This window comes from Zophobas morio, unplaced genomic scaffold (genome assembly GCF_036711695.1).
Source record: "Zophobas morio isolate AGI-343-1 ecotype UQ-CSIRO unplaced genomic scaffold, CSIRO_AGI_Zmor_V1 ptg000021l, whole genome shotgun sequence".
Lineage (NCBI taxonomy): Eukaryota > Metazoa > Arthropoda > Insecta > Coleoptera > Tenebrionidae > Zophobas > Zophobas morio.
In genome coordinates this window covers 24674663-24698250 of record NW_026972126.1, presented here as the reverse complement: position 1 = coordinate 24698250, position 23588 = coordinate 24674663, and the positions used below count along the sequence as shown (strand labels likewise).

General features: G+C 31.4%; 2 protein-coding genes across 2 annotated transcripts in view; one reads left to right on the top strand and one right to left on the bottom strand.

Moving 5' to 3' along the window:
- The window catches only part of LOC135131630 (non-structural maintenance of chromosomes element 3 homolog), a 48028-nt gene that overhangs the window by 23304 nt on the left and 1136 nt on the right, over positions 1-23588 (top strand). The window lies entirely within an intron of this gene.
- On the bottom strand, positions 5866-23489 carry LOC135131623 (structural maintenance of chromosomes protein 2). The gene is made up of 13 exons (XM_064059435.1): positions 23014-23489; positions 22650-22961; positions 22497-22607; positions 22168-22446; positions 21970-22107; positions 13295-13930; positions 13095-13241; positions 12782-13045; positions 7403-7604; positions 7017-7354; positions 6374-6961; positions 6100-6309; positions 5866-6047 (listed from the first exon to the last, which is right to left on the bottom strand). The coding sequence occupies exons 1-13, from the start codon at positions 23179-23181 to the stop codon at positions 5934-5936; spliced, it is 3507 nt and encodes a 1168-aa protein (XP_063915505.1). The 5' UTR covers positions 23182-23489; the 3' UTR covers positions 5866-5933.

The following is a 23588-nucleotide window of genomic DNA, read 5'->3' as shown; positions in this document are numbered from 1 at the left end:
ATTTTTTTAATCTTGTCTTTTTCCATTTATGAGCAACCTAGTATTTTTGGAAGAAAGATTAACCACTTTTGGTATATTCTTACGATTGGAAATATCCCTGGTAATCAAATAGCCGCGCTACGAAAGTTTCACTCAAATTTAAATAGCGCGCCCGAAAGTGACGGTTTGGGGCGCAGTACATAAGGACTATTGTCGCTTAATTTTGCGAGCTGTCATATCTCTATTATCTCTGGTTAATATCAGAGTTATAAGTAGAGCTGTGCGGTCGAAATTTAAACGCTGCGAATCGACCCCTACTACGGCAGACCAGTGGCTGGCAGCCGATGTTACGTATCGCGAAGAAATTTACGCGAAAAATAATGTTCACTGAAAATCAGTTGATGATTTTAAAATCCATATCCACGAAATAATAAGAATAATAATTTTAATAATGTTCAAGTGTCGGTCTCGTTGACAATAAAACGATTGATGTGAATTATGAAAAATAATACACAATGAGAAGCGAGAAGCGAGGAAGGCAAGACTGCAGCGGCCTGCACTGCTGGCCTGATGAGACGGATAGTGGGGATAAATAAATTTGGACCGCACAGCTCTAGTTATAAGAATTGAACATATAAATGAGATTGAGGTTAAATAACACAGAAACACGTGATGGAAGCGGAGTGCGCGGTTCCTATTCGAGTTGCACAAAAGATGCAGGTTAGAGTAGAATTCAGAGGCGGTCGAAATCCAACTGCGACTGCTCGTCTAGGAATGTTCTTCGTGCTGGACGGCAGTGCTTGCGATAGATAGAATCGCCATCGTGGGGGGAGAACAGCCACGACCAGTAGCCCCAAACTCTACTCGTGCTACAACGCCCCCTTTGGGTATTTTTGCTGAGTTCTAGGATGAAATTGACACAGTTCGATCACCACACTCTTATAGCGCTCTGGTACCGCTGCCGCTGCATAGTTTGTTTATTAAAATTACATTTTGCCATTTTGTTTTAATGTGTAGACTTCTTTTGACAACATGAAACTTAAAACTTGTTTAAAATAAAAAATTTGTATAAAGAAAATTACAAGGTTTGTAGGTTTGTAGCCACTTAAGACAGTTTTATATTCAAGAAATAAGTTTGTTTTTCAATAAAAAGTGAGACACAACCTTGACCTCAATTCTAATTTCTTGCGTCATAACCTCAAAATTTTACCTAAACTGTCAAACGAAAACAAGCCACAAATCTAATATACATAGACGTTTCATTCGCGAATGTCATTGTCACTAGATGGCGGACCAGAAACGTCAAAAGTATAGCCACTAGATTACATACATGGTGGCGGTCATCTTAAGCTCCCACAACCTACTACGATACCAGTTTTTAAGCGCCCGTTTTATGAAAATTTATGAATGGAGTTGAAACACCTTACTTATACCACCGTGGTTGGCACGTATACAATTTTATGTAAAAACAAAATTCAAAATATGCCGTATTGCTTCATTTAAAATCCTACAAAGTGAATTCACTAACAGTTCCAACATCAGAGATGTTTGATATTTTTGTGAAGATGGAAAAAATATTTTGAAACACTTTACATCTTCTAAATAACAATAACATTAAAAATGATCAAATATGCAATATGGTACTCAACAGTTTGGAAAAAACAATGTTTTGTACCTGCGGCAATAACATAATTGAAAGTATTGTTAAATTATATATAAGAAGTAGGGTGTATTTTTATGTAAAAAAACGTAACCAAAATAACAGAACAATAGTGTACAGTTCAAAGTCTATGAATAAAAATAATAGGAGATACATATGCTTTTTTTGCCCCATTTTCTTGGAGAGATTCATATACTACAACGTAGCACAGAGTCAAAGCCTGTTTTGTTGTCAAAACTCAAAACATCATTTTGTTGTTTTTTGCAAGTAAGTATGTTCTGTTATTCGTGTGGAGATTTGCGTTAAAATCAATAATTAATATATATAAATATATTAATAATAACAATTTTTCCTGTTTTGTGTATCAAATTTTAATTTTACACAATTTTTAATTTAAAGCAGGCGCCATTTTTCGCCTGGATTTTAAGTTGGCAGCACTAGTGGGACCAGTTAGTGACCCGATGTCGCTATTATATGAAATATAGTGGCTATAGTCAAAAGCACGGTGGTAGAAGTAGTCAAAAGAAAGCGGAAATCAAAACAAATAAACTGACAGCTACCTAACCTAACTTTACTTCAACAGTTTTGGCGACAGCTATCTAGATTTTGCGATTTAGAGCAGCTTTCAAGACAAAAGGGTACAGGTGGTGGGAGTGCGCAGAACATTGTTTTGGTTTGGCCTTACAAATATCGTGCAAGCAGTGGCAGCGGCGATGAATATTTCGATTTTAAATATTAAAATATTATTGGGGTTAATAAAAATATCACTTTTCTATTTTATTAGCGTTGACATTATAGAAAAAGAATTTAAACAATTATTAGTGCTATATTTGATGTATGAGTTGAATAAAAAAGTAAGTAAAAGAAGTAAAAAGGTAATTTTTAGTGAGCAATAAGAACTGTTAAATTAGGGTACAGTCGAAGCTCTAGTTATAAACGACAATTATGCTAGAATATGAACTGTGATTATTACTTCGATGTTAAAGACAGAAAACGTTAAGCCTTATTATAATCCGACTTTACGGTATCGATAAATTGTGCCAGAAAATAAAAAAACATCTAATTATAGTCATAGGTTGCTTATTCTCAGAGTTTTAAGCCAACTTTTATCTAAAGATTTAACTGTTGATTTAAGACTAGTCGACTATAAAATAGTATATGATACTGGTTTATAATGAGGGGTTCGTGAAATTTTTTACTCATGCTATAATCCCTCACATTATAAACTCGTTTAATAATTAAAAATACCAAATTTTGTGTGATAGATTATCATAATTTATTGTTACGTAAGTCTATTTTTTTAACAAACAAATTAATTTATTTTTATTAAATGGTTGTCTGTATTCTTTTGTAGAAATTGCTCTTTTTTTAATTGTTTTTGAAAGAAGTACAACTCAGCCGAGCCTCCCTTCTCAATGCATCGATGTTACGCCACTGATGGCCCGGCTACAAGTCGCGCAACTTAAGCCCCGCCCCTGTACCCTTTCGTGCTGAAAGCCGCTCTACATTTGGTATCCTATTTGTTTTGCGCTTTTATTATTGTATAAGACGTGTGAAGTGCAAAGTGTTAAAGTGTAGTGTAATTTTATGAAGTATTTATTGTAGATTCTAGTATGTCCAAAGTGTAATTACAGGATTACTAGATATGTTAAAATATACCTGTATAAGCAAATCTAAAAAATATTAATGCAATGATAAATCACAAGTAAAAACTCATCATGTTTTGTACATTTCAGGGAGATTTAGGAATTTAACTCGTTACTGTGGAAATTTGCAATTCAACACCTTTCAATTTCACGTTTTTACAAGATTAATAGGGGCAAAATCAGTTTTATCTTAACAAATACTAGCACCGCTCACCCGACCCCTATTTTTCAGAGGATATGTCATTTGCCGAAATAAGTCTTATCTTAGCAAGTACTAGCCCCGCCCACCCACCCTTTACTTTCTTAGAGGGTATGTCATTTGCCAAAATCAGTCTTATCTTAGCAAGTACTAGTCCCACCCATCCACCCTTTACTTTCTTAGAGGGTATGCTATTTGCCAAAATCAGTCTTATCTTACCAAGTACTAGCCCCACCCACCCGCCCCCTATTTTCTCAAAGGATATGTCATTTGCCAAAACAAGATTTTTTAGCAAATATGAACCCCCCCCCACCCGCCTCAGAGGATAGCACTTGCTAAGATAACTCTTATTTTGGCAAATGACATATCCTCTGAGAAAATAGGGGCGGGTGGGCGGGGCTAATACTTGCTCAGATAAGACTGATTTTGGCAGACGCCATATCCTCTGAGTAAATAGCGGGCGGGTGGGCGGGGCTAGTACTTGCTCAGATAAGACTGATTTTGGCAGACGCTATATCCTCTGAGAAAGTAGCGGGCGGGTGAGCGGGGCTAGTACTTGCTCAGATAAAACGGATTTTGGCAAACGCCATATCCTCGGAGAAAATAGAGAGCGTCATCAGTTTTTTGGGAGGGGGTAAATAATAAATTTTGCTGAACGATTTACCATGATTATGATAACCTTAAAATATTTACAAGATTTCCAAACAGTCGGCTTTGCAGTGTCAAAGTTCTATTGCAAAATATTCTTATTCAGTTTTAAATTTTTTCTAAAAATTTTGGATGTGAAAATTCGACACAGATTCACACACCACAAGTATAAGAGTGTCTTTTTTTATGAAATTAAAAAAACTTTTGTGGTGACCTAATTTGAATTAAAATTTCGAGCTGAAAAAATTAATAGCAGCGCGAAATCACATTTGAATAATAATTTGAATTTGAAAAAAAATTCAATCAAAAAAGTCGTTACACATAGGCAACCATGTGCACGTTACCGCTTTTTGGGTAGTGGGTAGTCCTGGGTTGGTCGGGACAAACTGGCTGCTTGGTTGAAGGAGGTGAAAGCGTCACTTTTGGTGTGTTTCTGTGTTTGTGGTGAGTGTAACAACGTGGTGAGTTGGGTTGGTAGTTAATAAAAGGGAGGAAGCTAATTCTTGCGGCTTTCTAACCGGAAAAAAGTGAATTTTTGACCGATGTTAACACGTGTAAATTTGATTCATTGTTTGTAAATTCACAGATCAGGTTAGGATTTTAATCGTTAACTGGTGCTAACACAATTTAACAGACATTAGATTTATTTAGATAAATCACTTACGAATAACATTTTTGGGTGCTAATACTTATAACACTTCTTAATTTTTCACACAAGATTGCTAATAGTTCATTTACGGCAGTTAAATTAACAAAGTTTATAATATCGTGTATTTTGTTTGATAGACAGTCCACGATATGATCTTCGAAAAACGAATTGTTTTAAGTTTTGTTCGGATCGTTGATAAAGTGTGGCGTTATTGAACATAATGTAAACTCTTTGTTTGAATCGTTGATAAAGTGTGGTAAATATTGATCTCATGTAATTTTGTTAGCTTAATTTTTCACCCCATGCAATTTTTCTTTATCTCACAATTTTAACTTCAGTAATTTTCTTTGTTAGAAATTTTCATGCTCTGGAATTTCTAACCTCACGTAATATTTTTATCTGCACAAGTTTTATTTCACACCAGATCTTTTGTTTTTTTTAATCTTTGCTAGTTTTTATACATATTGTAAATATTGTGCTCTTGTTGATTGCCATAATTTAAATTTGCCGCCACATGTCCGTAATAACTTGTATTTAGCCTTTTTTTTTCTAAAGATACATACATAGTATTCTTTGGACAACACGATACTAAAAAATGTTTTTAATTTCTTGTAAAGGAATAAGTATTTTGCAGTTAAACTCCACCTTCTTAAATCACGGAAAATAAAAAAAATCATCACAATTGAGACAGGGCGGGTGGGCGGGCTTACTTTTTGCCTGTTTGTTTTAATATGTGTAGACTTCTTTTGACAACAAGAAACTTAAGACTTGTTTAAAATGGAAAATTTGTATAACGAAATACCGATTTTGCAATTAGGCTAACCATGTTTTAAGTTTGTTATTGTGAAAAGATGGCTAGGTATATTAAGAAAAAAAGGCAAAATATAAGCCCCGCCCACCCGCCCCCTCTCAATTCTTATGATTCCTTGTCTGGAGACACTGTTGACTATTTTGATAGGATTTAAATAAAAATGTTTCTATTTTTTGGAGGCTTACGTATAGGTGCACTGTTTACATGTTACAATCGAATTTATCGACCTTAGTTTCGAGCTAGCACGGGTAAACATCCAAAGTTGAACATCGCTAAAAAATCTTCAATTTATTTCGTATAAAAATACAACTAATATAATAATAAACACTGGTAGAAAACATTCAGTGGTTTTTGTTGACGGTTTTTGTTACCGTGGACACGCCGTCCACAAACTGCGTCCTAAAAAGCACGTTAGCGTTGTTGAACATCCCGTCTTTCAAGGACACAATGATAAACTGTAAACTATCGATTAAAAAAAAAAAAAACTTCAACGAAAACTGAACAAACCTGAGATTTTTTGAAGTGAGTCTTCAACATGTTGCCGATATTTTGCGTGTGCGACAGATCTAAAGCCGCGTCCACTTCGTCCAAAATGTACAGAGGAGCAGGCTTAAACAATAACATGGCCAAAATTAGCGACAATGCCGCTAAAGAGCGCTGTCCTCCGCTTAACTCCGTCAAACTTTCCTTCCAAACGTCACCCAACGACACTTTAACCTATAAAAAAAATAATAATAAAAAAATAAAAAAAAATCCGGAAACGTATCAAACATGACCCTACCTCTAGTCCTTGGAGAATCGTCTGCCCGGTAGGTGGCAGCAGCTTCGCGTTGGCCCCCGGCAACAACGTACTGAAAATCGACCCGAAATCCTTCGATATCTGGTCGTACGCTTTCCTCAAGATCTCTTCTTTTTTCTTATCCAGATCTCTAATCACTTGAAGCAACTTTCTCTTGTCTTGTTCCACAATTTTCTGCTTTCGTCTCAATTCGCTGTATTCTTTCTCCTGTTGTTCGAAGTGCGCCTGCGCCTTGTTGTTAATCGTCCGACCTAAACTATTTTTCATTTCTTGCGACTTTCGTATTTTCCTCTCCAATTCATTCCCGTCTTCGTCGCTCATACCCTCGGCGTCCTTCAGACTGCTTTCTTTCGCTCTTTTCTCACAATCCGCTTGCTTCTTATTCAAATTCTTGCAGTCGTCTTTCAATTTTTTAAGCTTGTGCGCGTTCTCTTTTATTTTAATTTCGCAACTGGTGATCAAATTTTGCAGCTCTTCTTTTCGCCGGATTTTTCGCTGAACGTCTTTGTTTTTCTCTGCTATGACCGCTTTTTCTTGTTTATACTCAGTTTGCAACTTGGACACGTTTTCCTATTTATAACACTAGTAAAAAAAAAAAAAACGAAACTTAAACCGCGCTACTTACGTTCATTTCTTTCGAATTTGACACAATCTCGTCGTGTTTTTCCTTTAGTTGTGCTACAGTTTCCTCACTCGCTTTTATCTGTTGTTGCGTATTCTCTATACTCTTCTTCAACTCCTCAATCTCCAAGTTGAACGTCTCGTAATCCTGCTCCTTCTGCTTCCACTCTTTCTTACTCTTGTCGGCTTTCATTTTCAACTTGTTCATCTCGGTTTCGGCCTGCTTTATCTGCCCGTCTCGTCCGTCTTTCGAATTCTTGACCCGATCTTCCAAGTTTTGGATCTTCTCCTTAAATTTCAGCTCGTTTTCGATACAATTTTGTATTTTCTCGTTCAGTTGTTCTAAAATTTGGCAGTTATAATAAAGTCACGTTTTTCGTGGCCACAAACCTATTTCCGTCCGCAAATTCGCGATTTCTTCCTGGTGCCTGTAGTGCGACGTTTGCTGCAGTCGCTGCTTTATTAAACTCAACTCGTGCTGTTTTATCTCTAGTTGTTGTTTTAAATTCGCGAACTGGTTTTGTTTGGCGCTTAAGTCACGAATTTCGGCTTCAACTTGGGCCAGTTCTTGCTCTTTTGCGCTCAGTTCGGCCTAAATTGAAACGTTTTTTAAAAATGGCGCCAAATTTTAGTCACGCCTACGTGACGTCACTTTTGTGTAGGCGTGGCTATTGTTAAGGGGGTATCACTCGGCCTGAGAGAAATTGACTTAATTGACAATAAGTTGACATATTTTGTCCCTCTTTTATTAAAATTTGATTTTCAGTTCTGTTTTCTGTGTTAAAAAAAAAAAGTAAAAACATGCAAAAATGACGAACAACGTACACTTTGTAGTGCGAAAAAAATTTAAAAAATGCAATTTTTCGATATTACAGTTTCTCATTTTTCGATTTTTCACATTCTCAGATTTTGATTTTTGTCATTTTCAATTTTTCGCTTCCTCAATTTTTCAAGTTCTCGATTTTATGTCACAAATTTTATTTTCTTGTTGTTTCTTTCGATTTTACAATTTTTCGAATTTTCAGTTTCTCAATTTTTCGTTTCCACAATTTTTCATGTTCCCGATTTTTATTTTTCAGTGTGGCCAATTTTTAATTTTTATTTTCTCGATTTATATCACAATTGTCCGTTTTTTCATTTCCTTTATTTTCTGTGTTTTTTTTCGATTTTACAATTTTTCAAATTTTCAGGCTTTGAATTTTCAGTTCGTCCATTTTTCAATTTTCCAATTTCTTTAATTTTCAATATTTCTATTTCATAATACGTATTTCTTTTTTTTTTTTGTTTTTCACTTTTTCGGTTCTTAAGATTTTTCAAGTTGTCATTTTGTAATTTTTCGTTTTTTATTTTTGATTTTTTAATTTCACAATTTCTCGACTTCCAAAATTTTCGATTTTTCGGTTTGTAACAGTTTTTCAATTTGGCAATTTTTCAATATTACAGTTTTTCATTTTTCGATTTTTCAGTTTCTCAATTTTTAATTTTTCCCTTTTCCAATTTTTTTGTTTCCGATTTTTACATCTCATTTTCCCGATTTTTTAATTTTCACTTTTTTCATTTCCTTTATTTTTTGTTGTTTCTTTCGATTTTATAATTTTTCGTTTATTCAATTCTTCAAATTTTCAAATTTGATTTTCACTTTTTACATTTTTCAAGTTTTTATTACACTTTTTCGTTTTTTTATTTTTGATTTTCCAATATTACAATTTCTCATTTTTCCATTTTTCACATTCTCGAAAAATTAAAAAAAAAATCCTTTTTTCAATTTTTCGTCCCCTTAATTTTTTAACTCACCGATTTTTTTTGCGTTTTCCTGATTTTTTATTTTTCATTTTCTCGATTTTATATCACAATTTTTTGTTTTTTCATTTCCTTAATTTTTGTTGTTTCTTTCGATTTTCCCATTTTTCGTTTATTTAATTTTCAAATTTTCAGGCCAATCGATTCCAATTCGTCGATTTTCCATTTTTTAAATTTTTCAGTTTGCAGTTTTTGGGTTTCCACCCTTTTTTACTTTTTGGATTTTCAATTTTTCGTTAAACTTTACGATTTTTCAAATTTTCGACAGTTTTATACTTCGATTTCTCATTTTTTTTTTCAACTTTTCGATGTTTTAATTTTTCTTTTTTAAAATTTTTTGATTTTTTTTATTTCTCGATTTATCGAATTCAGATGTTTGGATGTTTTGATTGTTCGATTTCTCAGTTTATCAGTTTTTCAATTTTTTTCTATTTCCTAATGTTTCATTTTTGGATTTCTCGGTTTTTCGATTTTCCAATTTTTCTATGTTTCGATTTTTCAGTTACCTATCTGATTTTTCAATTTTTTAAATTCTGGGGTTACGATTTGTCGATTTTTCAGTTTTTCGACTTTTAAGTTTTAGGTTTTCGAATTTTTCTTTTTTGATTCTTTGATGTTTGGATTTCTCCATTTTTCAATTTTGCGATATTTCAATTGTTCCATGTTTTAAATTTTAGATTTTTCGATTTCTGGATTTTTTGATTTTCCAGTTCTTCAGTATTCCTATTTTCCAATTTTTCGAATTTTGACGTTGTTAAATTTTCAGTTTTCCGATTTTTCAGTTAATATATATTTTTTTTATTTTCCCGTTTCTCGAATTGGCAGTTTCGATTTTTGGACTTTTCGGTTGGCTAATTTTTTAATTTCTCAATTTTAGATATTTGTTCAGTTTTGGGATTTTTCGACTTTTCGATTTTTAATTTTTTGGATTTTCAGTTTTTCGTTTAGATTTTTCAATTTTCGACTGTTTTATATATATTTCGAAAACGAAAAATTGGAAAATCGCAAAACTAAAAAATCGAAAAATTTAAAAACCGGAGATTTGAAAAATCGAAAAATCTGAAATTTTAAAAATTGAAAAACCAAAAAACCAAAAACCGAGATGTTGAAAAATTGAGACATCAAAAACACTGAAAAATATAAAATTTAAACCTGTGAAAAATTCAAAAATAGAAATATTTAGAGAAAACTGCAAAAATCGAAAAATCAAAAGATCCAAAAAAATTAGGGAAATATAAAAAAATCCAGAAAATCCAAAAATCTAACAATTCAAGAAATCCGAAAAAAAAAAATATATCCCCCCAAAAACTGAAAAATCCCAAAAACATGCAAAGTTAAAAAATCCAAAGTCTAGAAGTCCAAAAAATTCATAAAAACTAAAGAATTTAAAACATCAAAAAATCCAAAAAAATAAAGAATTTAGAAACAATTAAAAAATTAAAGAATTTAAAAAAATTCAAAAATCAAAGAATTTAAAAAATTCAAAAAATCCTAAAGATCCAAAAGAAGCAAGAGATCTAAGAGATCCATGAGATCCAAGATATCCAAATATTAAAAAAAAAATCACAGAATTAAAAAAAAACAAAAAAAGAAGCAAAAACAAGGAATTGAAAAAATCCAAAAAAAAATCTAACAATTCAAGAAATCCAAAAAAATCAAAAAAACCCACAAAACTAAAAAAAAATCCAAAAAGACCAAAAAATCAAAGAATAAAAAAAATGTCAAAGAATTTAAAAAATCGTGACAATTCAAGAAATTCGAAAAAATCAAAATATGTACCTACAAACCCCCAAAAAACCGAAAAATTAAAAAAATTCATAAAAACTATTAAAAAAAAAAGAAATCAAAAGTCAAAGAATTTAAAAAATCCAGAATCGAAAATATCCAAAAAATCAAGGAATTAAAAAAAATACAAAAAGTCCAAAAATCCAAACAATCCAAAACATCAAAAAAATGCAAAAAGTTAAAAAAAAATAAAAAAAAAATCAAAGAATTTAAAACATACAGAAAAATGTGAAAAATCAAAAAAACCAAAAATATCAAATAATCCAAAAATCATGCAAAATTTAAAAAATCCAAAGTCTAAAAAGTCCAAAAAATCCATAAAAACCAAAGAATTTAAAAAATCAAAAAATCCAAAAAAATTGAAGAATTAAAAAAAAATCCAAAATATTTAAGAATTTAAAAAAATCCAAAAAATTAAATAATTTGAAAAATTCAAAAAATCCCAAAGATCCAAAAGAAGCAAGAGATCCAAAAGATCTCAAAAAAATAACAAATCGAAAAGTTGAACAATCGAATATCTAACAAATCGAAAAATTGAAGAATTGAAAAATCGAAATGCTGTAAAGTCAAAAAATCGATTAATCTAGAGAAAAATTGAAAAATTGATATATCGAAAAACAGAAAAATTCCCAAAATTGAAATGTTGAAAATTGAGAAATCGAAAACTGAAATTTCCAGAATTCTGAAAATCGAAAAGTCGAAAAATTCTTAAAATTAAAAAATCGAAATGTCAAGGAACTGAAACATCAAAAAACCGTAAAATAGAAAATCAAAAAATTATAAAAAACAAATGTTGAAGGCAGGGAAAATTGAAACATCGAGATATCGAAACACCAAAAAATCGAAAAACTGAACAATTTGAAAACATAAAACTGAAAAATCGAAAAACCGGAAATCGAAATCGAAAAATTTTACATTAAAAGAATCGATAAATCGAAAAATGAAAAATTGAACAATAAAAAAATCAAGATATCGAAATCCCGTTAAATCGAGAGAACGAAAAATTTAAAAATTGCAAAACTAAAAAATAGAAAAATTTAGTAACCGGAAATTTGAAAATTCGAAAAATCTTGAATTTTAAATATTAAAAAATTGAAAAACGAAAAAACAAAAACCGAGACGTTGAGAAATCGAAACATCAAAAAAACTGAAAAATATAAAATTTAAACATGTGAAAAATTCAAAAATAGAAATATTTAGGAACTGAAAACTGCAAAAATTGAGAGATAGAAAAATTTTAAATCTAAAAAATCGAAAAATTAAAACATCGAAAAATGGAACAAAAAGTGAGGAATCGAAAAATTGAGAAATAAAAAAAAATAAGAAATTGAAAAGTTGAACAATCGAAAATCTAAAAATTTAAAATTTGACGCAATGTTGAAAAGTCAAAAAAATCGATCAATCGAGAAGAAAACTGAAAAATTAAAATATCGAAAAACTGAAAAATTCATAAATCGAAAAATTCCCAAAATTGAAATGTTGAAAACTGAGAAATCGAAAACTTGAAATTTCCAGAAATCTGAAAATCGAAAAGTCGACAAATTTTAAAAATCGAAAAATCGAGGTGTCAAGAAACCGAAACATCAAAAAATCGTAAAAAAGAAAATCGAAAAATGTAAATTTAAAAAATCAAAAAATCAGAAATTTTAAAATTGGAAAAATTGAAAGACCGAAAAATCAAAAACCGAAGCGGTGAAAAATCGAAAGATCAAGAAATCGAAACACTAAAAAACTAAAATGTCAAAAATAGAAATATCGGGGAACTGAAAAGTGGAAAAATCGAGAATTCGAAACACTGAAAAATCGAAAAATCGGGAAACTTGAAATCAAAAATCGATTAATCCAGAAATCGAAAAATTAAAAATTTAGAAACGTCAAAAACTGAAAATTCTAAAAATTGGGAAATCAAAAAATGAAAAATCGAAAGATTAAAAACACTAGGGAAATAAAAACTGAAACGTGGAAACAATGAGAAACCTAAAAATCTAAAATTTAAAAAATGTAAAAATTAAAATATCGAAATATCTGAATTTTTCGAGTTTTCAGTTCCGATTTTTGATTTTCCAATTTTTTAAATTTGAAGAGTTATTTATGCTCAACTGTTGTGACAATTCCGAGTGATACCACCTTAAGTGTCGCGGTAAGCTCGCCTTAACATTACTAACACATTGACACAATCATTACCTCTGCCTGCATGATTTCGTCGAGCTGTTTCAAAACTGAGCCCCCTTTTTGGGGCGCACCACCACTGAGAGTCCCCGCGGGATCCACCACATCCCCATCCAAAGTGACACATTTTCGCCTAATCCGGTCATGGAAAGCCACCTGTCGTGCTATACTTATATCCTTACAAACGAAAACGTTGCCGAAAATGAACTCCATAATGACTTGCAGTCGTTTGTCGTAGCTTAGATGAGAAATCGCGTGTTGGACATTGTTTTCACCAACCTAACAAAACAAGAGTTGGTAACACTGTGACAGGACTCAACGAACTTACCAGTTCCTGTGCCGCTCGCACGATGTCGTTGTTCATTCTATTCGCTTGAAGCTTATTGAGTGGCATGAAAGTCGTCCTTTGTCGCAACTCACCCCTCTGCAGAAGTTTTTTACCCGTGACGTCAGTGTCGATTACGACATTGTAGAGCTACAAGTGACGTCACTAATAACGCCATCTTTCGTCGATTTTCCAATACTCACCCTGCCCCCGGCTGCCGTCTCAATCGCAACATTCGCCTCTTCATTCTTGACCTTGATCAACCGACAAACCACCCCCAGGACGCTCCCTCTGTTGAAGTTAGCCTCAGGGTCTTTGTACCTGAACTGAGTGTATGGCTTATGCGCCTCGAAATTCTCGACGCGGTCCCTGAGCCTCCGCACGTCTTGTACTAGCCCCCTTCTACGACTTTGCAGCTCGTTTATTCGTTCCTCGTCGAAGTTCAGCTTCTTCAGCGCCGTTTCCAAGTTCTTGATTTCCTGGACCGTCGTATCGTGAGCCCTCTGATCGTTGGCGGTTTCGTTGGCGTTCGAAACGCGCTTTTTCTGCTTTTCTTGGAGCTGGTCCTTGCAGAATTTCTGTCTCATGTTGGCTTGTTTCATCTCGGTGTTGATTTTGGCGGCTTCCTGGCGGGCGTTCATCAGTTGCTCGAGCAACGTTTCGGCTTCGCCTTCATCATTGATCTCCATGCCGGCGCTGAGGGCTTCAAAGCGTTTTTGCGAGGCGAGGAAGGCTTGGGTGTCTTTTTCGTCGGCTTGTTTCAACTGGAGGAAGTGGGCTTGGACTTTGGCGAGCTCTGACTCTACAGATTTGAGGGCTTTTTCGTCGTCAGCGAGGTTCTAGAAACGGATCATTAAAAGAGGGTACAATCGCACGCAAATGTTTTGAGCCGATGGGCGGATCGTTTTTGCCTGCCCTCACCGAAGAAGGCGGTCCAAATCCTTCAAGGGCAGAATTTGTAGGTAGGCTCAAACTACAACGAAATTTACATTTGGTAAGAAATATTTATGGCTCACACTAGTTCTCTCGAATTTGTCGGAGAAGATTTAGCAGGTAGTTGTTCCCATAAAATAATGGTCACTTTCGTTGAGTAACGATTGTATACAGTAACATAGTCCTACACATGTAGATTATGACTCCGTGTTGAGTTTTTATCCGAAACGTCCAGATTTTTTGAAAAAAAATCAAAATTATAAAACAATATTTTGCAATTTAATTTTGAACTTGCAAAATCGAATAATTTGAAATCTTGCAGATGTTTTAAAGTCATGATAAACATGATAAATTTTTAATTAAAATATATTTGCTTATCCCCTCTAAAAAATTTATGACGTCACCTCAAAATTTTGCAGAATAAATCCTATCTTAAATGTATAAAATATGATGAGTTTTATACTTGTGATTTATCATTGCGTTAATATTTTTTAGATTTGGTTATACAGGGTGTCTCAAAAAAGTTAATGACTGAGTCAATTCATTTTATTGAAGAAATCAAGAATAGCAAAACTGAATACTTTGAAATATTGTAGATGTTTTGAAGTTTTTGCAAGCATGGTAACTTTTTCGAAAATTTGATTAATCAAATATGCGCAAAATCAAAAATCGGAAAAACTGAAATTCACTAATGCAAAAAACAGAAAATCGAAAAATACAAATCGTAAAAATCGAAAATCGAAAAATGGCTAATCAAAAAATCGAAAATTCAATGAATCAAATACCTAGGTCGATCGAAAAGCGGAAATTCACAAACTTCAAAAATCGAAAAATCGAAAATTGAAATAATCAAAATATATAAAGTAGAAAAAAATTGCAAAGCCTAAAAACTGAAACGAACAGAAAAATCGAAAAAGCAAAAAATTGGAAAAACAAAAATTCGAAAAATCGAAAATCGAAAAAGTGGAAAATCGAAAATCTGAATAAAGAAACTTGGAAATTCTGAAAATTGGAAAATCGAAAACCAAAAAATCGGGAAGAAACAAAATTGAAGTCCAACAGTTGAGAATGGAAAAATTGAAAAACCGAAAATTCTAAAAATCGACAATGGACAAATTGAAAATCGCAAAATTTAGATTGAAAAATTGAACATAGAAAAACCGATGAATTGAAAAATCGAAAATTCGACTACTCAAATTTTCTAAAAATAGAAAGTCTGAAAACTGAAAATCGAAAATTCTGAAAAGCGGAAAATAGAATATCGAAAAATTTAAAAGAAAGAAAATTGAAGTGTAAAAACCGAAGAATGGAAAAATTAAAAATCAAAAATTCTAAAAATCAAAACGGAAAAATTCAAAGATTTAAAAAGAAAATCGAAAAATTAAAAATCTGAAAATTAAAACTCGAAAATTTGGAAAATCGAAAAGTAAAAAATTGAGGTCTAAAAGCTGAAAAATAGAAAACTGAACAATCGAAAATTGGAAAATCAAATATCGAAAAATCGAAAAGCCGAAAAATCGAAAATTTGATAAATCAGATGCGAAAAACAGAAAATCTGAAAATACAAAACTGGAAAAATCGAAAATCGAAAATTCAATGAATCTAATACGTAGATCGATCGAAAAACTGGAAATTTACAAATCTGAAAAATCGAAAATTTGCAAGATTGAAAAACCGAGAATTGAAAAATCAAAAAACCGAAAAATGGAAAAATCAAAAATCGAAAAATAGGAAAACCGAAAATTCGAAAATTCATAATATTGAAAACTCTAAAAGTCGACAATTCAAAAATCAAAAAATTGGAACGTAAAATAATCGAAAAATCGAAAAGTAAACAAATTGCAAAACCTAAAAACTGACGAACAGAAAAATCGAAAAATCGTAAAATCAAAAAGTGGAAAATCGAAAACTGAAAATTGAAAAATCGAAGATTGGAAAACTGAAAAATCGAAAAATTAAAAAATCGGAAATCGAAAAATGAAAAAAAAAAACGAAAATTCAAAAATCGAATAATCCGAAACTAAACTAATAGAAAAGTGGAAAAGTAAAAATTACAAAGTCTCAAAACTGACTCAAAAATCGGAAAATGGAAAAACCGAAAAATCGAAAATTCGATGAAACAAATACTCGAAAAAGCGAAAAGTAAAAAAATTGCAAGGCCTAAAAATTGAAAAATCAAAAAATCGGAAAAATGAAAATCGAAAAAAAGACGATCGATAAAAAATAAAAAAATCGAAAAGTGGAAAATCGGAAAGTAACAAAATTGAAATCTAAAAGCTGAAGCAAAATTAAAAATTGAAAATTTGAAAAATGGAAAATCGAAAACTCGAATATCGAGATTTTGAAAAATCGTAAAAATAGTAATCGAAAAATCGAAATGCTCAAAAATCGAAAATTCGATTACTCAATATTTTAAAAATCGAAAAAACGGATACAAATCCACAAATCTGAAAAATCGAAAATCGAAATATGAAAAATTAAAAACTGAAAAATTGAAAAATCCCAAATCGAAAAATGGAAAAACCGAAAATTCAAAAATCAAACTGTCGGAAAGTAAAATAATCGAAAAATGGAAAAATAAAACAAATTGCAGAACCATAAAAACTGAAACAAACAGAAAAATAGAAAAACCACAAAAGCGGAAAAACGAGAATCGAAAAATCGTAAAATCAGAAAATGGAAAATCGAATAATCGAAAGTTGAAAAATCGAAGGTCGAAAAATAAAACAACCGAAAAATCGAAAAATTTAATGATTAATGGAAAATCGAAAAATCGAGAATAGAAGAATTAAAAAACAGGAAAATTGAAAAATCGGAAATCGAAAAATTAAAAACGTAAAATCGAGAATTCAAAAATCAAAAAAATCGGAAAGTAAAATATAATCGAAAAATGCAAAAAAATTGCAAAGTCTAAACACTGACGAACAGAAAAATCAAAAAATCTAAAAATGGAAAAATCAAAAATCGAAAAATAGGAAAACCGAAAATTCGAAAATTCATAATATTGAAAACTCTAAAAGTCGACAATTCAAAAATCAAAAAATTGGAATGTAAAATAATCGAAAAATCGAAAAGTAAACAAATTGCAAAGCCTAAAAACTGACGAACAGAAAAATCGAAAAATCGTAAAATCAAAAAGTGGAAAATCGAAAACTGAAAATTGAAAAATCGAAGATTGGAAAACCGAAAAATCGAAAATCGGAATATCTAGAATCGACAAATTAAAAAACCGAAAAATCGAAAAATTAAAAAATCGGAAATCGAAAAATGAAAAAAAACGAAAATTCAAAAATCGAATAATCCGAAACTAAAATAACAGAAAAGTGGAAAAGTAAAAATTGCAAAGTCTCAAAACTGACTCAAAAATCGGAAAATGGAAAAACCGAAAAATCGAAAATTCGATGAAACAAATACTCGAAAAAGCGAAAAGTAAAAAAATTGCAAGGCCTAAAAATTGAAAAATCAAAAAATCGGAAAAATGAAAATCGAAAAAAAGACGATCGATAAAAAATAAAAAAATCGAAAAGTGGAAAATCGGAAAGTAACAAAATTGAAATCTAAAAGCTGAAGCAAAATTAAAAATTGAAAATTTGAAAAATGGAAAATCGAAAACTCGAATATCGAGATTTTGAAAAATCGTAAAAATGGTAATCGAAAAATCGAAATGCTCAAAAATCGAAAATTCGATTAATCAATATTTTAAAAATCGAAAAAACGGACACAAATCCACAAATCTGAAAAATCGAAAATCGAAATGTGAAAAATTAAAAACCCGAAAAATTGAAAAATCCCAAATCGAAAAATGGAAAAACCGAAAATTCAAAAATCAAACTCTCGGGAAGTAAAATAATCGAAAAATGGAAAAATAAAACAAATTGCAGAACCATAAAAACTGAAACAAACAGAAAAATCGAAAAACCACAAAAGCGGAAAAACGAGAATCGAAAAATCGCAAATCGAAAAATCGTAAAATCAGAAAATGGAGAATCGAATAATCGAAAGTTGAAAAATCGAAGGTCGAAAAATACAAATCGTAAAAATCGAAAATCTAAAAATGGCTAATCAAAAAATCGAAAATTCAATGAATCAAATACCTAGGTCGATCGAAAAGTGGAAATTCACAAACCTCAAAAATCGAAAAATCGAAAATTGAAAAACGGGAAAACCAAAAAATCGAAAAGTCAAAAATTTGTAATATTGAAAATTAAAAAAAAATCAAAAACAAAAATAAAAAAATCGGAAATTAAAATAATCAAAATATATAAAGTAGAAAAAATTGCAAAGCCTAAAAACTGAAACGAACAGAAAAATCGAAAAAGCAAAAAATTGGAAAAACAAAAATTCGAAAAATCGAAAATCGAAAAAGTGGAAAATCGAAAATCTGAATAAAGAAACTTGGAAATTCTGAAAATTGGAAAATCGAAAACTAAAAAATCGGGAAGAAACAAAATTGAAGTCTAACAGTTGAGAATGGAAAAATTGAAAAACCGAAAATTCTAAAAATCGACAATGGACAAATTGAAAATCGCAAAATTTAGATTGAAAAATTGAACATAGAAAAATCGATGAATTGAAAAATCGAAAAATCGACTACTCAAATTTTCTAAAAATCGAAAGTCTGAAAACTGAAAATCGAAAATTCTGAAAAGCGGAAAATAGAATATCGAAAAATTTAAAAGAAAGAAAATTGAAGTGTAAAAACCGAAGAATGGAAATATTAAAAATCAAAAATTCTAAAAATCAAAACGGAAAAATTCAAAGATTTAAAAAGAAAATCGAAAAATTAAAAATCTGAAAACTGAAACTCGAAAATTTGGAAAATCGAAAAGTAAAAAAATTGAGGTCTAAAAGCTGAAAAATAGAAAACTGAACAATCGAAAATCAAGAATCTAAAAATGGAAAAACCGAAAATCGAAAATTCAATGAATCTAATACGTAGATCGATCGAAAAACTGGAAATTCACAAATCTGAAAAATCGAAAATTTGCAAGATTGGAAAACCGAGAATTGAAAAATCAAAAAACCGAAAAATGGAAAAATCAAAAATCGAAAAATAGGAAAACCGAAAATTCGAAAATTCATAATATTGAAAACTCTAATAGTCGACAATTCAAAAATCAAAAAATTGGAACGTAAAATAATCGAAAAATCGAAAAGTAAACAAATTGCAAAGCCTAAAAACTGACGAACAGAAAAATCGAAAAATCGTAAAATCAAAAAGTGGAAAATCGAAAACTGAAAATTGAAAAATCGAAGATTGGAAAACCGAAAATTCGATGAAACAAATACTCGAAAAAGCGAAAAGTAAAAAAATTGCAAGGCCTAAAAATTGAAAAATCAAAAAATCGGAAAAATGAAAATCGAAAAAAAGACCATCGATAAAAAATAAAAAAATCGAAAAGTGGAAAATCGGAAAGTAACAAAATTGAAATCTAAAAGCTGAAGCAAAATTAAAAATTGAAAATTTGAAAAATGGAAAATCGAAAACTCGAATATCGAGATTTTGAAAAATCGTAAAAATGATAATCGAAAAATCGAAATGCTCAAAAATCGAAAATTCGATTAATCAATATTTTAAAAATCGAAAAAACGGACACAAATCCACAAATCTGAAAAATCGAAAATCGAAATATGAAAAATTAAAAAACCGAAAGATTGAAAAATCCCAAATCGAAAAATGGAAAAACCGAAAATTCAAAATTCAAACTGTCGGAAAGTAAAATAATCGAAAAATGGAAAAATAAAACAAATTGTTGAACCATAAAAACTGAAACAAATAGAAAAATCGTAAAATCAGAAAATGGAAAATCGAATAATCGAAAGTTGAAAAATCGAAGGTCGAAAAATAAAACAACCAAAAAATCGAAAAATTTAATGATTAATGGAAAATCGAAAAATCGAGAATAGAAGAATTAAAAAACAGGAAAATTGAAAAATCGGAAATCGAAAAATTAAAAACGTAAAATCGAGAATTCAAAAATCAAAAAATTGGAATGTAAAATAATCGAAAAATCGAAAAGTAAACAAATTGCAAAGCCTAAAAACTGACGAACAGAAAAATCGAAAAATCGTAAAATCAAAAAGTGGAAAATCGAAAAGTGAAAATTGAAAAATCGAAGATTGGAAAACCGAAAAATCGAAAATCGGAATATCTAGAATCGACAAATTAAAAAACCGAAAAATCGAAAAATTAAAAAATCGGAAATCGAAAAATGAAAAAAAAACGAAAATTCAAAAATCGAATAATCCGAAACTAAAATAATAGAAAAGTGGAAAAGTAAAAATTGCAAAGTCTCAAAACTGACTCAAAAATCGGAAAATGGAAAAACCGAAAAATCGAAAATTCGATGAAACAAATACTCGAAAAAGCGAAAAGTAAAAAAATTGCAAGGCCTAAAAATTGAAAAATCAAAAAATCGGAAAAATGAAAATCGAAAAAAAGCCGATCGATAAAAAATAAAAAAATCGAAAAGTGGAAAATCGGAAAGTAACAAAATTGATATCTAAAAGCTGAAGCAAAATTAAAAATTGAAAATTTGAAAAATGGAAAATCGAAAACTCGAATATCGAGATTTTGAAAAATCGTAAAAATGATAATCAAAAAATCGAAATGCTCAAAAATCGAAAATTCGATTAATCAATATTTTAAAAATCGAAAAAACGGACACAAATCCACAAATCTGAAAAATCGAAAATCGAAATATGAAAAATTAAAAAACCGAAAGATTGAAAAATCCCAAATCGAAAAATGGAAAAACCGAAAATTCAAAAATCAAACTGTCGGAAATAAAATAATCGAAAAATGGAAAAATAAAACAAATTGCAGAACCATAAAAACTGAAACAAACAGAAAAATCGAAAAACCACAAAAGCGGAAAAACGAGAATCGAAAAATCGCAAATCGAAAAATCGTAAAATCAGAAAATGGAAAATCGAATAATCGAAAGTTGAAAAATCGAAGGTCGAAAAATAAAACAACCGAAAAATCGAAAAATTTAATGATTAATGGAAAATCGAAAAATCGAGAATAGAAGAATTAAAAAACAGGAAAATTGAAAAATCGGAAATCGAAAAATTAAAAAAGTCTAAACACTGACGAACAGAAAAATCAAAAAATCTAAAAATGGAAAGACGAAAAATCGAAAAATGAAAGAATGGCAATTCAAAAAATCGAAACATCAAAAAATCAAAAAACGAAAAATTAAAAAATCGAAAAACGAAAAAACTGAAAACTCGAAAATTCAAAATACCGCAAATTTGAAAAATGAGAAAATTGGAAAGTAATAAAATCGAAAAGTTAATAGAAAAATGGAAACTGAAAAATCTAATTCGATGAAACGGTTGGTCGAAAAAACGAAAAATCGAAAATCGAAGTGACCTTTTTCTGAGACAGGCTGTATAAGTAAATCTAAAAAATATTACTGCAATGATAAATCGCAGGTATAGACTCATCATATCAAATTTTGCGATGACGTCATGCATTTTTTGGCGAAGATAAGCAAATACATTTTGATCGTGGCTTTGAAAGTATTCTTCGATTTTCGTTCCATTTCAAAATTTACTCTTTGTATATTTCAGGTTCCAACTAATTGACAAGATTTCAAAGTATTCAGTTTTGCAATTCTTCAATAAAATAAATTTGCTCAGTCATTATTTTTTTTGAGTCACCCTGTATGTATAAACAAATCCAAAAAATATAAATGGAATGATAAATCACAAGTATAGACTCATCATATTCTGAACATTTTAGATATGGTATTTATAAAATTAAAACTAATTCAGAGTAAGAATTTGGTCAACACGTAAATTTCGTTGTAGTTTGAGCCTACCTACAAATTCTGCCCTTGGACGATTTGGACCGCCTCCTTCCGTGACGACCGGCAAAAATGATCCGCCCATAGGCTCAAAACATTTGCGTGCGATTGTACAACAAGGGCTATTTTACCTTCTCAAGCTGCGTTTTTTTCTTTTTTTCAGTGTTGATTTCGTCGGTTATGGATTTTATGCTAGCGTTCACTTTCGCCTGGGATTTTTCAGCTGCTTTTAGCTCAGTTTCCGCTTTTTGCAAATTTTCATTACCTTCCTATAATTTTTGTTTAGTAGACACAATTGAATTGAAACTGTGTCTATTGCAGCTACTTACAGCGTCCGCCTTTCTGGTTAACTCCTCAACCAACTCATCAGTTTGTACAAGCTCGTTTTTATGGTTATTCATTTCCGTTTCAAGTTGTTTCATGACGTCTTCCTCCTCATCTACAGCTTCTTTAGCCTGAATGTACCTGCGTTTAGACGCAAAATATTCCCAAGCTTGATACAACTGCAACATGTGCTCTAATTCTCGTTCCACATTTTTATACTCCATATATTTGGCTCTTTCAGTCCTCAACTTTTCCAGCCTTGGTGTCAACTCCTCATTAATCACCTACAACACCCCAAACTTACCAAAAAAAACACAAAAAAATCAATAAATACCGATTTCAACTCCTTCAATTTCGCGTCTTTTTTCTCAATAGTTTTCTGCGCTGTTTCTTTTTTTACTTCGTACATTTTCGTGCCCGCGGCTTCCTCAATCATAGCTAAAATCTACCCAAAACTAAACACACCCCGACTAAACCACAAACTTACATCATAGGGCTTCATATTCAACACTTTGGTGATCTTCCCTTGCATGATCAAAAAATGGGGGTTATTCACGTTCAGCTGAACCGAGCAAAACAAATCTTGGATTTTTTTGTTCTGCACGGTTGACCCGTTTATCATGTACTTGTTCTTTCCCCCTAGAACGATCTGGCGCGTGATCGTGATTTCCGACACATTTTCAAACCCCGGAGGACACTGATCGGGGTTGCTATTGTCGAAGGTGATGGACACCGTGGCTTTGTTTATCCCGCACTGGCCGCTCTTGTAGATCAAATCTTGCAAATTTCCAACACGGACCTACAATCGTTTGAAAATCAACTACTGAAAATTTGGGGTTAGGGTTGTTTACATGGCTTAAATTCGAAATTCCTAGGACGAAACATATCGAATCGAGGATGTTCGACTTCCCGCTACCGTTTAAGCCCGTGATTGCGTTAAATTGTTTGTCGAAACCTGTGATTTCGGTGCGGTGGCCGTAGGACTTGAAACCCTCGAGCACGACGGACTTTATGTACATCGCGACTTCTTCAGATTTGCTTAAACACGCGTTATAATCATGAGTTTAACCAAGTTTAAGCGGTTTTTTTCAGTTATTCAATAATTGTTTGAAAACACGACTGTGAGGTTATGCGCAGAACGAAACAAACCAGAGGCGGGGGTTATAATACGCGACTTCTAAACTAAACCACAGTAATATTACGCGCTTTCAAAAAAACATTCTCGACTTCAGAGATTAAAGACAATCGAAATTCGGTAATCACGCTCTTGCAACTATTACTATTATTAATCAGGTTTGGCGGAAAAAAATTATTTTGGGTGTGGGTGCACGCCACTGCACGGATGTTCTCCCCTTCGCGCGAACAATGGACTCGACCGAAACTAATTGACAGATTCACAACGTAGGTCACGTGATCCGTTCATTTT